We start from the raw sequence: 18,491 nt of genomic DNA, 5'->3' as shown, positions 1-18,491 counted from the left end.
AACATCAAATATTTTTCACATGAACAAAAGGGTCCCTCAAATCAGATGATGTAATACAATATTTCACTCAAGTTTGAGAAGCTGTCAAACTTGAGGGTAGGTTTGAATGCTTTTTAGGTGTCAAACTTTATTATTCTTAGTTAAGATGATTACTCAATAATACCTTTCTAGGATCAGAGGGTAGCTTTGAATGCTTTTAGGTTAGTTGGTCCAAAGTTAGTTTCATCCCATGATTACAGACAGAAACATTAGGGAGAAGCAATAGGGATACAAGTACCCTTTCTTGCAGGACAACATTTCAGGGTTGGGTGCCTCAAGGCGCTCCGTACGTCCTTTCCCACCCATGTCTTGGCACTCTACGTGGTCCTCGGATTGAACAGTCCGAGACCCACAGATTGGTGCTGTCCTAAAACACTCGGAATGGATTGAGTCCGAGTGTCTTAGGACTGGCCCGATCTGTGAGGCGCTATGAGTGAGGAAAGTTTATGAGAAAAACGGAGGGGCCTAAAGACGCACCCTATAGGGTTCTTAGGGAGGATATAATTAAAGATAGTAAGATAGTTTATATATTACTGATCAAAGTCTATCACTTGAACAAATAACATTCTCCAATCCATTATTATTGAGATGCTCTAACCAGATGAATCAGAAGAGTTATTGAAAGAGAGAGAACCGACAGGAAGCATCTATTTATAATACTTTTTTGGCTTCTTTTTTTTGCACTACACCATGCATTATTCCTTATGCATTAAAGGAAAGACTCTGAGGTACCCTTTCTTCACTAGATACTGTATAACAAGGTCACTACTCCAATTTTAGGACCACAATTCCTAAAAGTTGTTATTCTCCCTCCCCCTCATCTAGGTTCTAAAACATAAACTCTAATGTATAACATGGTACATTACAACACTAAAGGAAGTTGAGGTATAGTCTTCCAGCTTAGAGGTGAAGGCTTCCACCTTAGAGGTCAAGGGTTCGAGGCACGCTGAACATTTAAAAAAACACTACAGGAAGTTGATTGTTGCACTTATAAATGTTAACGATGTTGGCGACGGCTATTAATTATAAGGCCTTGTGTGAATTAAAATTAATAGACTATTGCTTTGGTTGGTAAAGAGACACATATCTAAGAAATATGTCTCTTCAAGTAGTCACCATTTACTTATAAATACGTATGTAGTTTTCATTTAGATGATCTTATGTTTCTGATTTTAGAGTTTGTATTAGAAGTTCTAAGTGTCTAAGAGAGTTCTATGTATGTTTTGTTCGAAGATTCTTGAACATCGAAGTGCGTTTCAAGAAGGTGAGATTGTATTATCTTGGGAGACGATTCGTATATATAACCCGGTTTAGCACCATAGCTGCACAAATAACGTCTTAAGGATTAGAGTATTCAATACTCGACTCAGTCATAAATGATTACTTATAGTTTTACTTATTCGTTTATATAATCCGTCGGACGTAATTATCGTCGAATTGTGTATTTGAAAAAAGGACGAGTAACAAAAGTTTCGGACAACCAACTCCCCGAGTTGAAGTCTATCAAATATTATGTGAAGCCTATTTTGTTAGATAGTCAGTCACCCACATATCCATTTCTCTACCGGAAAGTCCCCAAGTTTATCTTGCCATTTTGAAAGAAAAAGTTGTCTAAACAAGCATCTCGTTTCTTGTGTGGAGTGAGAGATGTAGAAGTGGCCCCTGGTTAGCAATCAAATTTTTTTTTTTTGAATAAAGCTTTCAAATAGATATCATCCAAAAGTATAATTCATTACAATGGCCCAGAAGATCCAAAACAAAGTAAACCATAAGGATGAAATAAGTTAACTGAAAGGACTTGATAACTATGCTCGCTCAAGTCAAGGACTAAGTCCGGATAAAAGCACCCGTAAAAGTTGTTGTTAGCACTAGAGGAGATTGACCAAGGTCAATCTCTTTTGACCACAAACATCTGTTGGCCCTGGTTATGAAGTACACGGGTCGATCCATCCGAGAACTTAAGTAAAGGTTCAGGCCTCTCGGATTAGTCCAGTCCGAACTCTTACTTTGGTGTTCGGACTGGTCAGTCCGAGCCCTTACTTATTTTGGGGTTGCTATCATATTCAACCCAAACTTTGCTTTTAACCTGATTTGATTGTTCAATATTACATCTAATTTGATTGCTGAATGTTAAATCTCAATATAACTTTTGTTTTAGGGTTTGGTGTTTGAAATTACTTGTTTTGGGGCTCTCCACTTCATATATTCACGAAATATAAGAAGGCGGTGATGATAAGAAGGAGAAGATATATGGCTAAATTTAATTGTGTCATATTTGGTTTGATGTCTTAGAGTTTCATGGTGGTTTGATGCTTTAGGATCTCCTCGTGGTTCCTTTTAAGTGATGATGATAGTGATGATAGAAGAAGACACCAAAGAAGACACGAAAGAATGACAAAGAAAGGAACAGTCAAAGTGGGCGCCAGGCGCTTGACCCACGCCATACCGGACGCCAACAAGCACCCGACGCGAATAGAAATTTTGACAGGTGCCTTTAGACATTCCTGTGTTTTTTGCTGTGGAAAAAGGGAATGTTGTACAAGTATGCCTTTATGGATTTATTGGTTCGAGAGGGGAATTTAGACGGTGCAAGTTGGGAGGAGACAGCTCTTCTCAATTACTCAGCAAAAAGGAGTGAGAGAGAGGAGAGGGGTAGAGAAAGAAAGAGTGAGCTAAAGAGAGATCAAAGGGAAGAGAGTAGTACTGGGGGACAGGAAAATACTACGCACTCCCATGCTCGATCTTAACGAGGAAGCTTCTCTTTATCTTTTCATACATGAACTAGCCCTTACTAACCCAACCTAAGAAACCTAGTTACAATACATTATATAGAAAATTAGATTCCAATCCAATAAATAGGAACCTAATAATAACTTGTCCCTGCTGCCAAAATATTAGGCGCAAGTCGAGTGGACATAAAAACATTATTTTTTTTTTCATCCCGAAATGCTCTTGGCATTACAATAAAAAAGGATTTCTATTTTTCCGTCAAAAAATCATCTTTCCATTTACTGTATGTCCAAACAAAGAAGGAAATTTGTCCTTCTGCTACCACTCACAATGTTGAGACTGCTATCTTGAATCCCGCAATGCTCTTCTCGAACAGGGGACGAAACTTGTAAGAAACACGAAAACCTCTCCGACGCTCAAGACAATCAGATTGCCCTTGCGTTTAATTGAGCATTGAGTGGACCCGAGTTTGTGCAGTTGTAACTTACTCGTAGATCTGAGTCGCTCCCTCCCCTTTTTCGAGGCGAGTTCATTACCTTTTATAGGCTTGTTTGACCGGTTGTTGATAGGCGGGGTTGATGAGGCGGCTAAGATCCACTGTTTTGTATCAAAGTACTATTCGTAGTTGTGAGATATTAGGATTCCTCTTTTGGATTATCCCGTAAATTTGATATAGGCGAGTTTTCTTATTGAAGGATACTCAATATTTAATATATATCGTTTCCATCATGTAGAATATGTGGGGGAAGTTTAATTCCTTCTTTCGGGATGCTTGTATCCCAAGTTTATTAAATACTAAAGATCCCCACCGTTTGGGATATTTGATATGATTCGGGAGTAATTTGAGTAAAACATCAGACAAGCTTCTACCTCCCATATTTCGTAGTTGAGGTATCGACCCCAATTACGCAGCCCCCTCTATATTCTTGTAAATCCTACGACACACCTGGTTGTATTTGAGCCAGATTAGGCGCCTATTACAAACGTACTGATCCCCCTAGTTCTGGGCTCGAGCCGCATACATCCTCCGGATTAAACCTCTTTGATGACTTGACACAGGTTAATCCGTCAGTTTTTGCTCCTTTCTTGACTTATTGACCATAGTGGACTGATGATCATATTTTGGATCATCACGAGTCCCGTCACTCCTTTTTTGAAAAAACAGAAACTAAAGAGTAGAAGAACTTAAAAGTCTTTTCTTTGATTTTCGTGGATATTATTGTGCAAGTAATTCACATGTAATTAAGATGATGCATACTGAATTTAAGTAAATAATCCTTTGAGGCTTAGAATATACCTGAGCTAGGGATGTACGTGAAGCCTGGTTATTGTTTCTTTCATCCACCTGTAGCTGTTAGTTGTATACAACTATACATTGATACAATATTGATAAATAGTATTTATCTAATATGGATCTTGTCTTAGGCGAAATAAAACTCAAGGTGTCAAACAGAGTTCTGTTGAGCTCTCCACTTTAATTGTCAAACCAAGTCGAGGCTTAGTTGCACAACTCCTTCGGGATTTTTGATGTTGCCTAGCGAAGCAGGGATTATGTTGCCTGACTTATCAGAACTTATTTTTGGTGTCTGGCGAAACATGACTTATAGTGTCGAGTTGACTCTGCATATCTCTCTCCATTACTTCGAGACTAAAGTAGAGCTCATCGGTAGGACTTTTTCGAATTGGCCCCTTCGCTTTGCCTTGAGGCCAATTCAGGATTTACTTTTCAGTTAACCTGTTGAACTATTATTAGAAGAGGCGTTGGGGCAGAGCGGGTTTTACTACTGTGCAGTTTTTTTCCTATATTCCTGACATAGCTTTCGGGATATGGTTTAGGTTCATGCCTTTGAAGTTTTACATTCCTAAGAGATTGTATGGGATCCCCTATTCCACTTCACCACAACCCTTAGTCCAGTTCCCCAAACCCAGTCTTAGGTTCTCCTTCCCCCTAAGGGCGACCCAGACTCAAAGCAGCCAAAAGAGTAACTTTGGATCCCATTTAACAAGGGCCCCGAAATATAATGGTAATTATAGGCGCCCCTTTAATAGAGAAAAATCAAGCAAACCAAGTGAGGAAGGGCTCATTAATCACAGGAATGAAGAAATACCGCGATCAATCTTCCCTCTAAGGTGCGAGGCAAGAATACGCCGGATAACAACTTTCCACAAACAATTTACAAAATTTGGCAAGAAGATCTATCAAATACGAAGTATATGTAAATAAGGGAATTTATCCTTCTTACGGCTGCAAAGTATTACGGATCACTCATGGATCCAGCCCAAGACCCATCGTGCATCTCCACCACCGGTCCACATCCATGCATCCCATGCACATATGATAATAGACTTAGTCAACAACTAACTAGATTTGATTTCCTTGTAATCTTTATTGTTATTATCTCATACATACCTATATATACATGTAACAATACTTCATTTGAATACACAGAGAATATTTCATTCTATCTCTATCACCTCTATCTCACTCGATCTCCCTCTTCTCTATCTCGGTTTTCTCTCTTATCTCTCTGGTTCTCTTAAACTTCATATGGTATTAGAGCAATTCTAGTTTTTTTCTTGATTATCATGGCTTCCTCAACTGAAATCTCAGGTACCAATCCCTCTTTCGGAACTCAATCATTTGATGTGCACCATTCCGACTCTCCCACCACGATTTTGATAACACCCCTCTTATCGGGTGACAATTATCCTGCTTGGTCTCGTGCCATGAAAATGGCCCTTCGAGCAAAGGACAAGTTTGCTTTTGTCGATGGTTCGATTCCTCGACCAACTGATCCCAATGAGTTACATTCTTGGAATCGTTGTAATGACCTTGTCACGAGTTGGATACTAAACTCTGTTGATCCAGACATCCGTCAGTCTATTTTATATGACGAGAGTGCTGCCGACATTTGGAAGAATCTTCACGAGCGTTTTCATCAAACAAACGCTCCAAAGGTTTTCCAATTGAAACGAGCTATCTCGTCATTGAAACAAGATGGATTGGATGTGTCGGCTTATTTTACGCGTCTCAAATCCATTTAAGACGAACTCCAATCGCTTACTGCCATTGAACCGTGCATCTGTGGTCACGGCAAATCTGTTTTAGAGCGATGTAACCAAGATCGGGCAATGGAGTTCCTCCAAGGTTTACACGATAGGTTTTCGGCCATACGTAGCCAAATCTTGCTTATGGACCCATTCCCATCGATCCTACGTATCCATAGCTTGGTAAAATAGGAAGAGGTTCAACAACACCTCATGAATGATTCACCTATTGTTCCAGAGGCTGCTGCCCTCGCCGTGTCTCGTTCGAATTTCAATAACTCCTCTCGGTCGGATAGGTTGGATAGGTTTGACAAAACGGACAACCCGCGCCCCAAGCGACCTCGGCCATTTTGTGACTACTGTCGTACCCATGGACATCTCCAATCGAGTTGTTACAAACTCCATGGTTACCCTGCTCGTCGACAAAATGCACCGGTAGCTGCTTCTGTCCAACCGAATGGTCCTGTGGCGCCCCTAGCAACTTCAATGAGTGCTGAACAGTATGCTAACTTATGCAATTACTTAGCCCAGCAACGTCCAGCTCCTTCTTCGGTTTCTACAGGCACCACCGTGGCTTCTCCACAGCCCATTGCTTCCGACCCAACAGTGAACTTCACAGGTATGTTTTCTAAACACACCCCCTGGATTATTGATTCAGGCGCCTCCAAGAACATTTGCTGTTCACTTTCTCTTTTCACGAACTATCTACCAGCACCCCCGAATTATTATGTACGTCTACCTGACGACACAAGGGTTCGTGTTTTGCATATTGGTTCTGTAACATTTTCTAATTCTTTCACTTTACATGAAGTCCTTCATATTCCTTCATTCAAATTCCATTTAATTTCCGTTTCTCAAAGTTCTAAATCGCTTAATTGTGAAATTACTTTTAATTCTCATTCGTGTGTCTTTCAGGACCCAACGACGGGAAAGAAGATTGGACATGGTGATCTCAACGAGGGCCTTTATTTCCTTCGCACGGAACCTAGAATTTTTTCGGCAATTTCTAATTGTAGTTCTATTTCCAATTTATGGCATTTCCGTTTAGGTCACCCTAGTCTATCTCGTTTAAAGTATTTATCTAGAAAATTTTCATGTATTTCCGTTGATTCAATTAATAAAACACCGTGCGAAGTTTGTCCTTTATCTAAACAAACACGTTTACAATTTCCGATTAGTACTTCTTGTACCTCTCGCCCCTTCGAATTACTACATGCGGATCTATGGGGTCCATTCTCAATACCCTCATCTACAGGTTGTCGTTACTTTCTTACCCTTGTCGATGATTTCTCTTGATGTACTTGGGTGTTTTTACTAGGTCGTAAATCGGATACTAAATCCTTCTTATCAACCTTCTCCAACTATGTTAACACACAATTTAACACTAAATTATCAAATTTAAGTTCCGGTAAGGGAAACATTATTTTTCCTCAAATACAAACCTTCCGCTCAGACAACGGCTCTGAATTTTTGAACCAAGATGTTCAAAAATGGTTCAATGATAATGGAATTATTCACCAACGTTCTTGCCCTTACACCCCACAACAAAACGTGGTTGTCGAACGTAAACATCGCCATATATTGGAAGTAGCAAGATCTCTTCGCCTTCAAGCCAATCTCCCACTTTCATTTTGGGGAGAATGTGTCTTAACCGCCGTATATATCATTAATAAACTACCAACCCCTATTTTAAATGGTAAGTCTCCACATGAGAAACTACTCGGTTCCCCTCCTTCTTTTTCTCACTTTCGCGTTTTTGGGTGCTTATGTTTTGCTCGGAATCCTCACCCTAAAACAAAATTAGATCCTCGAGCTATTCCGGGTGTTTTTCTCGGATATCCTCATGGCCAAAAAGGCTACAAAGTTCTTTATCTTGCGACTAAGAAAATTATCATTTCCCGAGATGTTGTATTTCATGAGACAACATTTCCAATGCAACACATAAATAATTCGTTGCCTTCACCTATTCATTCTCGTCCTTTCGTTTCAATCCCGGACGATGGTACATTTACCATGACTCGACCAACCTTACTGTCTTCGGGTTCCGGTTCGTCATCTCTAAGTTCTGGTCCGCCGTCTACAGGCACCCCCCTATCAATTCCACTCCCAATCAACTGGACGTCCACCCGCTACCCACTGATATGGGCACTCCAGGCGACACTCCCTTGAATTTTTCTCGGCCTGCTCCTGTATCTCTGCAGGCACCCCACACAGACCTCGATACTTCCCTGGCTGATGTTTGTGACACATCCATGTCATCACAGGACCACGATCCTATTACTCCTACTCGTCGTTCTCAACGACCCCGTCGACTACCCTCGCATTTGGGTGACTACGTTTGTTCGGCTTTACAAAAATCTTCTTCATCTTCCGACAACGAAATATCCTTTCCTCTCACCAATTTCATTTCATTTGACTCCTTTTCACCTTCACATCGAGTCTTCCTTACATCCGTTTTAGCTAACACCGAACCACGCAATTTCACGGAAGCTATGACTTCTTCTTATTGGAAAGACGCCATGGCTAAAGAAATTGCTGCCTTGGAATCCAATCAAACCTGGTCACTTGTAGACCTACCTCCAGGTAAACGGCCCATTGGTTGTAAATGGGTTTATAAGATCAAACATCGATCAGATGGCTCCATTGAGCGATATAAAGCTCGACTCGTGGCCAAGGGCTACACTCAAATTGAAGGTTTGGACTACACCGACACCTTCGCTCCTGTTGCAAAACTTGTTACAGTTCGAATGCTTCTGTATATTGCCGCAATTAAAGGGTGGACTTTACATCAACTCGATGTCAATAATGCTTTCCTTCAAGGTGATCTTGATGAGGAAGTTTTCATGAAACCTCCACCTGGTTTTTCCCCTAAGGGGGAGACGCGTGTCTGTAAACTTCACAAATCATTGTACGGTCTCAAACAAGCTTCACGTCAATGGTTCTCGAAATTCTCCTCTGTCTTGCTTTCTCGAGGTTTCGTTCAATCTTTCGCTGATTACTCTCTTTTTACTTACACTAAAGATTCAACTTCTCTTTATGTACTCGTCTACGTTGACGATATTATTATCACTGGTTCAGACGACATTGCAATCTCTAAATTAAAGAAATTTCTTGATCAAACTTTCTCCTTGAAAGACCTTGGACGATTACAGTATTTTCTCGGAATAGAGGTCTCCCGTTCTTCCAAAGGGATTTTTTTATGCCAACGTCGTTATACTTTAGACATCCTCGAGGATTCCGGCCTCACGGCTTCTCGTCCTTCATCCTTTCCTATGGAACAGAAGTCCCGACTCAATCATGAGGACGGTACTCCTCTTGACGACCCATCCGTTTTCAGACGTCTTATCGGTCGACTCATTTACCTTACCGTTACAAGACCTGACATTACTTATGCCGTCAATAACTTAAGCCAATTTATGCAATCTCCACGGTCAACTCATCTTGATGCCGCCCATAGAGTACTTCGATATCTCAAAGGTTCTCTTGGCCACGGTATTTTCCTTTCCTCTTCTAGCCCACTTCACATTTCGGGTTTTAGCGACTCGGATTGGGCGGGTTGTCCCACTTCACGTCGATCCACCACCGGTTACATTACCATGCTAGGATCTAGTCCACTTTCTTGGAAATCAAAGAAACAATCTACCATCGCTCGTTCTTCGGCTGAAGCTGAATATCGAGCTTTAGCTTCACTTACATGTGAGCTTCAATGGTTGAAGTATCTTCTTCACGATCTCGGCATTGATCATTCTGATCCTATGTCTGTCTATTGTGATAATCGAGCTGCCTTACACATAGCTGAAAATCCGGTATTCCATGAGCGCACCAAACATATAGAGATTGACTGTCATCTTGTCCGTGAGAAAATCAAATCCAAACTCATTTCCATTCGCTTCACACCAACAACGGAACAACTAGCTGACATCTTCACCAAACCATTAGGCGCTGAAGCATTCCGAAGCATTATTAGCAAGTTGGGCGTCCTCTCTCCATCCGCTCCAACTTGAGGGGGAGTATTACGGATCACTCATGGATCCAGCCCAAGACCCATCGTGCATCTCCACCACCGGTCCACATCCATGCATCCCATGCCCATATGATAATAGACTTAGTCAACAACTAACTAGATTTGATTTCCTTGTAATCTTTATTGTTATTATCTCATACATACCTATATATACATGTAACAATACTTCATTTGAATACACAGAGAATATTTCATTCTATCTCTATCTCCTCTATCTCACTCGATCTCCCTCTTCTCTATCTCGGTTTTCTCTCTTATCTCTCTGGTTCTCTTAAACTTCATACAAAGGCATGGTCTCATCCAAGTCGGTGGTTTCTACCGCATCATCTGGGTCGCTCGTCGCAGTCGGCCAACCAAGCCTATATAAGACAACAAGTTCGCCTTAATCAACCATGCATGCAAGGTTCAATTTCTAAACTCAGACTTTGAATCCAGTTATTTAGCTGCAAAAGTAACCTACTCACTTGAATGTCAGAGAGGTTTCTGAGTTTTTTGCAAATTCAGAATCACTAATTCATTGTTCGATTAGCTGAATCTTCCTATCCTGAGTATAACCTAAACACCATTTTCAGACATCATCGATAAGAAATCAAATATCTTCCTTCGATAATGTAAGAGAACTTGATTCTCCACGATCCAGCTCAATTACTTGGCTTACTACGTCGGCAATCCAGCCAGACCCTCAGGAGAATCGGGTTCTTTATCATTATTGTAGGAATTAACCCTGTAATGAATAAGTTCATTTCACCACCAATGCATGGATCTATTGACAAGTTTTAACCATATATGATAGAGGAATGGAAAGTCCTGATTTATTGTTATTGTATACCCATAAAGATACTTGGTTTTGAAGGTTATATACTTCAAGTTTACTAGACAGTTACAAAATCTAGCAATTAATAAAATTGTTCGAGTAAAGTTCATGAATAATTAATATCAACTATAAGGAACAATTTTCTCTTGCGTCTTGATCATTGGGTTAATCCTATCAATAGGTTGCGCCCTTCGTGGAGACGGTCTTTCAAGTTTGGAAGTTGTAGAAGAATCATACTTCCTATCTCCTACACTATCTTGAAGATTATGATGACCAGATAGAATAACAGGTTTAGCTTCATAAACATCTCCAAGACAATCCATCTCTCCTACACTATCTTGATGTTGTTGAGGCTCGAAACAAGTAACTACAGATCCTAGTTCTTGTAATCTGATATCATCTTCAGTCCAAACCATTTGATGATTCTTGTTAGGGGAATGACTAGTAGTACCGTAATTCGATATTGATGAAGTAGTAGGTCTTTTTTTTCCAAGACATGATATATTGTCATTTAAATTTGACGATGATGGGAAGAATGTATCGATAGACGATTTCTCAATCTGTTGCTGTATATCAGGAAGTTGATGATGATGATGATCTCCTCCAGTCCCATACAAATGAAGATCTTGAAGAGAAGGGAAGTTGACAGGAGAAGCAGAAAAATCTTTCATGGTACTTCCAACCTGCTGCATATTCGAAACTACAACACCTTGAAGACCTTTGTAACAACTGTTACCTGCAGCTGCCAAGCTGTTGCTGCTGCTTTCACCAGAAAGTGTTTGACATGCTTTTTCTAGTATAGTCTGCATGTACTTTCCTTGTGCTTCAATCCTCATTTGAAGATGCCTTTGAACCTACCAATTCATCATTTACAAATTTATAAGAATAGTCCCACATGCGAGAATGAAAATCTAGCAACTAAGAATATAATATAAGTCTTCTTTACTTATTGCTAAATACGTTTGAGTTGGTTGACTACAACTTAACATGGTGATAGGCTTAAAAGTCACACGTGTTCCATGTCACTAAAAAAAACACTTGTTAATCTGAAAGAACCCCACACATGAGGAGGCGTGGGAGAATAGTCCCACATGCGGAAAAGGACAATCCAACAATGTGTAGAATAAATATAAATATAAAAGAGGAAAATACAAAGGGTTTTCCTTAAGATTAAAGCTTTTGCAGGTTTTACCTCTAGTTGTTCATGAAATCTTCTTTGTACCTCCATTTGCATCCTAAGGGCCTCAGTGAGATGAACATTATTACTGCCAAGAAACCATTTCGAAAGAAATTCTATAAATATCCAAGTCATAATATAAAAACTATCTATGCATGGATTATGGTATTTAAAACCACAAACCTTTTATTAACCTGAATGAATCTAGCTAGTAATTAATGGGTGCAATAAGTATCAAGGTATAATCAGACATACTCGTTCATGCCTCGGCACATTATTCCCGATGATGAACCAGCGTTTCTTTGCAGATGATCTATTCCTGAAGCTGCCACGAAAGTATTTTTTTTCAATATTATATATAGATCATGAAATCGAAAAAAAAAAATGATTAAATTAAATTATGAACTAGTTCATAGTTAACGTGAGAATTAATAAATTAAACAATTAATCAATCATAAAGAATAAACAAATAATATTAAACCTTTCTTACCATCCTTAGTAGAATGATCATTGAATTCCTTATGTGGTTGTTTCCCAAGCCTGAATTTCTGTACATCAACAAAGAGAATATAACAAGAACACCATAATTAAGGGTTTAATGATTTACTACGTAGTTAGACAAAGATAAAAAAGAAACAGTATTATTGAGTGAACCAAAATGAAGTATAAATTAAGAAAATTGTCAGGGAACAAAAAAAAAAAACCAGGCAGACTCGAGACAGGAATCCTATGCGATTATACTAAACAACGTCGACACAGCAAGCCACATAGAATTTCTGTTCAGAGTCGATCTGCCTAGTTTTTCTTGTTTTTTTAGCACCACTAATTAATTAATTACCTGGAGGTGGCTCTTGAGATGGTATAGAGTTAATCCCTTAACACCCATAACCCTCATAATTGTTTTTGGAGTTGCCTCTGTCAAAAATGAAACAAAATATAATTAGAGAACATACTTTAGAGATCAATTAATTATGAATATAAGCTAGCTAGTTAGCTAGGGTTATTATTATATATATGGATCAAAATGATGAAGCATGTCATACTATCTGGTCCTCCCAACTGTGAAACAGCATCGACGAATCGTTCATGAAGTTCGATAGTCCAACGGAGACGAGGTTTAGGGTCAGTGGTGAGAACAAGACCAGAATCACCTTGAACACACATAGAAGATGATCTCTCATGTAGTGATGATGAATTCATATTAGAAGGTTTTTTGGAATGGAACATTCTTTAATTATCTCTCTCTCTCTCTCTCTCTCTCTGGGAAGAGATTCAAGGGGTTGAGCATATAAAGAAGAATAGGGTGCGTTTTTGAAGAAAAGAGAAAGAGTGGTGGTCACAAGCTAGCTAGCTACCTTGTTAACAAAATTTTAATTATATATAAGGAGGGTCTTCTCACCGACCGCTAGTCTCCAATTGCAGGCCCATCTTTGCCAAAAAGATACCCACCCACTATAAGGAGAGAGCTTAATTAGTGAGTTTTTTTTTTCTTTTGATGACAATTAGTACACATTAATACCTTCTTTTCGCACAGTTGTTAAGAGAGTAATTTGACCGATCTTTATAAAGCACTCAACGAAATTTTTCTCAATCTTCAATCTATAAAAACGTACATGTCTAGATGATTAGGTTTGTAAGTATATTATGTTAGGCGAACATTTTGTTTTTAGAGATATTAAAATCATGCTTGCGTGTTATTGAGAAGGTGGATCTACAACATTGCTCAGATGAAATTATCAAAGGGATGATTTTTCATGATGTTCAATATTTTGGATTTTTTTGACAAAGAAGAGAAGCTAATGCATAAATTTTCGTTTCCTCCGTAATAAAGTATATATCTCTAACATCTTAGTTATTTACTCAGAAATGTTATTTGGCCGAAAATGAGGGTCCTGCTATAGGCCGGAAGTTGATGTAACCGGCTCCCATTGATCGAGCCATGTGGAGAGAGATATACTTTGACAAATGAGAGTCGGCCGCATCAGTATTCGCCCAGTGGTCATACCTTATTTTCCGGCCAAATAGTGTTTCTCTTATTTAAAAGCATGGGACTTCCCCTCCACCATAGTAAGCAACTTTTCATTCGCTTAGAATGGTCAGGTTCTAGGGTTGCACTTAACAAAATGATGATTATCCATGGATACAAAATGACGATCTATCCCATCCAAGAGCCTCACTTTTCCGGTCGAGTTTTGGGTTTGTTTCCCCCTTTATTTCTTACTTCGATGTTAGAGTTGTAATTTTTGAATTTTTGGTCAATATTTTGTGTATCATATCTCAAATAATAAAAAAAAGGTGATGGTACGTGTTGCATTTCGTGGTTAATTATGAGTAGATACTAACTTTAGAACCTTGTTGTTGTTATTTTGAGAGTGAGTGATGGGATTGATGATAAATATTCAAAGAAATAAAGGTTTGTATGTGGGGAAGAGCATTTACTTTGATTGCAGGTGGGGGTACCTTTCTTCTTCTAAAGTTGTTTTGTAAGAGAGAAAAACCCTAGATGAAGTACTTTTGTGGAATAGAAGATTGTCTCTCCCATGCATATGTCATCAAAGCAACCTCACTATCCAAATCTAATGCAACAAATTTGTAAAAATATAGTCAATATTTCACCAATGGCCCCATGCATAAAATAACATAAGAAAAAAAAAAAAAGTTGATTGAGGATTACTAAGAACAATGTAAAGCTCTCTCTCTCTCTCTCTCTCTCTCTCTCTCTCTCTCTCTCTCTCTCTCTCTCTCTCTCTCTCTCTCTCTCCTGGCCCTAGCTAAAATTTCTCTTCCCTTGCTAGGATGTCAAATTTTGTAAAGATCAAGAAAGAAAAGAAGAAAAAAATTAATACCAACCCAATTCTTAATGAAGGGAATAGATGCTTTTCTTTTTGGACAATCAAGAAAAGATTCTTCTCCCAACTGAAAACTTCAAAATAGTTCTTTTCTAATATGTTATTCATAATTAATCAATTTAATTAGTCAAGTAATTAAGCAAGTAATTAATATCAATCTTCTAGTATTGAACACATTATTCTAATTAGATATCTTCTACTTGGATTCCGCATGTCTACCCCTAAGGAGTAAGGGCAATACAATCGTATCTAAAATATTTTCTGGTAAATTAAACGTAGCAGGTTTGATGATGTCCGAAAGTGACTTTCCAAATACCCTTAAGAATGTCGTCCAGATCAATCTCTAGATTTTTTGACCGGTCAATTGACCAATATTTAGCTCAACACGAAATCCCCCACTCCTTAACAAAATGAAGAATAGATGTTAAGGAGTAAAAGAAATCGATACTTCTTAGTATGGCAGGATTAGTCATAAGAAATTTCATACTATTAACAAGACACTAGTTTCTTTAGAGAAGGTAATTCATACTTTTGACAGAGCAAGAAGCGTTGCTCTATAGGTCAATCTCTGATTCTATGAGAGTCGTCTATAAGACAAAGCATTTGTAGTCCGCTTACTCGGCCTTCTACAAAAGTACTACGTGTTGATCAGGTTTATCTTATGAGATCTGCTTCACAGTTGTACGCTACGACTGGCCTTCTTTTGGTAAGTTATCTTGGTCGAGCTATATTTATTCTGCTTTGTTCGGAAACCCGAATGTCTCATTTCTCTTCGGCCAAACCAGTAATCACCTCTACTATGGTCCAATTGTTCCATCGTCAAATTAGCAGGGCTTTTCGTGACGTAGTTATGGTCTGCTCTTACATCGTCAGACTAGCAGGGCTTCTAGTGGTGTGGTCTGATTGTTCCGTGGTCAAACTAGCGAGGCTTTTAGAGCCTCATTCTTGGATAATTGATAACAAATCCATGCTAAAGTAAAACTTTTCTTGGTGCTTGCCACATCAGGACTCAGTCTATGCCTGATCGAGCAGGGCTTAATTTGTGACAGATGGAAGAGGACTTTATCTGTGGCCTATCGAAGCAGGACTTAATCATTGGCCTACTGAAGTAGGGCTTAATTTATGCATAGCAGAACAGGGGTTTTAATCTTGATAACTAAAAAGACATCAAGTATTTTATGCATAAACGCGCCTTTAATTTATTCGAAAAGACATGCAATCGAGATTTCTTTATCCAAATTCGATTGTCCAATTTTAAAGTCATGTGTACCTTCGAGCCTCTCTGGGTCCACTTTCATCTTCTAAGGTTTAAGTTGTGAGGAACATAATCTCTACTCTTTTGTATGGTCTTTCCTGTTTGGGGGATTGTTTGGTTGTGGAGTGCCTTTGTAACACCCTTGACTTTCTCCATACGATGACTCCCACTTCGAGCATTCGTTCATTTTTGTTGTTTTTTGTCGTCTGGTTACGATGCCTTGGTATGCGAAATTTTATAGCTCTTCTTGATCTCTGAGTTCCTCTATTAGGTCTACGTGTTCTTTGATCATCTCCTCATTTATCTCGCGATCAATAGCTAGGCACGTCGATTTCCACGGGTAGCACAAACTCTATGTCCTACACCACCTTATAAGGAGTCTCCCTCGTCACTCTTTCTGAAATGGTTCTGTAGGTCCAACTCTAAATAGTCGACAACCGACCGCTTCTCACCCCTCATAAAAATCTTAAGAGATGAAACGAGGATTCATCTTCTTGTTTGGTACATGTGTTTTTTTTTAGGGAAATTTGGCCAAAACTCCCTAAAAACTTTGGCCTTTGGTTAAAAAGGATTGGACAATTTTTTATGGGCTTCAGCTCCCTGTGGCATTTTTGTAAATTATCTAATATAGGGAAAAGACAAAACTGACCTTATTGCAAACTAGTTTGCAAACCAGTTTGCAAACCAATTTGCAAAGCAGTGCAAACTAGTTTGCAAGGCAAACCAGATTGCAAACCAGTTTGCAAGGCAAACCAGATTGCAAATCAGTTTGCAAAGCTTTGCAAGGCAAGCCAGATTGCAAACCAGTTTGCAAATCAGTTTGCAAATCAGTTTGCAAAGCTCTACAAGGCAAACCAGATTGCAAACCAATTTGCAAAGTAGTGCAAACCAGTTTGCAAATCAGTTTGCAAACTAGTTTGCAAAGCTTCGCAAAATCAAACCCTAACAAAATAAGTAACTAAGAAGTAAGATTATATAAAATGTGAGGGTTTTTGGAAAATCTGAGGGTGTTTCTAAAATTTTCCTTTATACAAAGGTCAATTCAGGTATACAAAATTAAGGGATTTTTAGAATTGTCCTTCAAGCCTATTTCCAAACTTTTCATGGTGCCTAGAAGGAAAAAAAGATAACTTGTCTTTTTGACAAAAAAAAACAAAAAATTGGGTCTCCAGCCCAATTTCCTGTTTTTTTTATTCACCTTTATACTTGGTTAAATTGGAAAATGGTGGTTTAATTTTGGAGTAGCCCACCATAATTGCATGAGTTAGATCTAAACAAATTTGTTCTTTATTTTTTTATTTTTTATGAAAATACACTAAATATAGATTTTGTACAAATTAAACACATTACGTATAGATTATATAATCACAGACTAAAAGAAAAAGTTTGTACATTTGCAATTGTTTAATAGTAGTGGATATTTCTTTTTCATAGGAATACACGTGCAGTGGTAGATATCCATCACTATAAATTAGAATAAAGAAATTGAATTAGCAAAGTTAGTATTTAACTTTTGCTCATAAATTAGTTATGATTTCAAAACCAAATCACAAGATTACTAATTATATAATTAAAGAATAGATGTTAGAAAATGCAATGCTAGCTTAAATTTTAAGCATCTCTTTATTGCTTTTGCGAATAAATTCTAAAACGATTGATATATTCCTTCTTCCCTTTAAAAGTAAAATTGATCAAGTTTTAGATATGGAGTTGGGTCCCATCTTCATTTCTAGGTTGGCCACACAAGGTTAATGGGGCTCTCCTTTTGTCCACATTTTTCAAAAGAACAAGCCTTTGCGCTCATACGCCTCCCAACACAAATATTTGGTCTTTGGTATAGGGAGAGCATTGACAGATAGTAGAAGTCCAAGTTGTCAATGTTTACACTTGTTACCCTATATTGAATTAGTACAAGGAAAACAATATACAAAAAAGTGATCTCTACTTCATCGACCAATTGTATTATCTAAAATTATACATATACCTCTAGTTTTGACACTGACAAAAATTATATGACCAATTATCAACTAGAGTTCTGAATTTCTTTCTTAATTTTTTTCTTAAAATTATTATGTTAATTCGTACAAAAATAAATAATACAACTCTCCCTATAAGAATGTACTCGGTTTACTAAGGAGTTTTTGCCTATACCAAAGATAACATGTCTTGATGGAATTATTAGAATGACTTGGGTTTATAAAGCTTCCAATACCTCAAATGGAATATGTCTATAGGTACCACGACTCACAAGGTTAGCTAATGGTTCCACTCTCGGTTTAGCAGACCTCTACTCTAAATAAAGGAGCCACAAGATTGACCTCCAAACCAGGGGCTAAGGACCTTCGTGCGCCTCTTCAGTTCGGAAGTCACACCTACTCTTCTACCTTGGCCATACGGTATCTCCTTACTAAATAAAAAATTGAACATAGAGCAAGAATCAAACGCGGAAAAGGATTCGAGTTAACGGAATTGCCATTTTTTAGAGTAATGTAATAAAATAGCACGGTCAGTTATGAGAGAGGATAAGTTTGTCCATCCTTTTTTTATTGGAAGTT

The 18,491-nt window shown here is 38.4% G+C and overlaps 1 protein-coding gene across 1 annotated transcript; it reads right to left on the bottom strand.

Moving 5' to 3' along the window:
• Window positions 1–10,628: 10,628 nt before the first annotated feature.
• Window positions 10,629–13,196, bottom strand: APL (Homeodomain-like superfamily protein). The gene is made up of 6 exons (XM_086671665.1): window positions 12,876–13,196; window positions 12,671–12,747; window positions 12,323–12,380; window positions 12,088–12,157; window positions 11,848–11,920; window positions 10,629–11,509 (listed from the first exon to the last, which is right to left on the bottom strand). Exons 1-6 carry the CDS (start codon window positions 13,057–13,059, stop codon window positions 10,778–10,780), a joined length of 1,194 nt encoding a protein of 397 aa, XP_086527791.1. The 5' UTR covers window positions 13,060–13,196; the 3' UTR covers window positions 10,629–10,777.
• Window positions 13,197–18,491: the final 5,295 nt, after the last annotated feature.

This window comes from Eschscholzia californica, unplaced genomic scaffold (assembly GCF_041429995.1).
Source record: "Eschscholzia californica isolate CP2 unplaced genomic scaffold, dmEscCali1.0.p SCAF_3, whole genome shotgun sequence".
NCBI classification, from domain to species: Eukaryota; Viridiplantae; Streptophyta; class Magnoliopsida; order Ranunculales; family Papaveraceae; genus Eschscholzia; species Eschscholzia californica.
This window is presented reverse-complemented; position numbering and strand designations above follow the sequence as displayed.

Coding starts and splice junctions, on each gene's coding strand:
- APL (XM_086671665.1), bottom strand. CDS start 13,059: ATGTTCCATTCCAAAAAACCTTCTAATATGAATTCATCATCACTACAT. Junction 12,748..12,875: donor ACAGTTGGGAGGACCAGATA/GTATGACATGCT, acceptor CATTTTTGACAG/AGGCAACTCCAAAAACAATT. Junction 12,381..12,670: donor ATCTCAAGAGCCACCTCCAG/GTAATTAATTAA, acceptor GTTGATGTACAG/AAATTCAGGCTTGGGAAACA.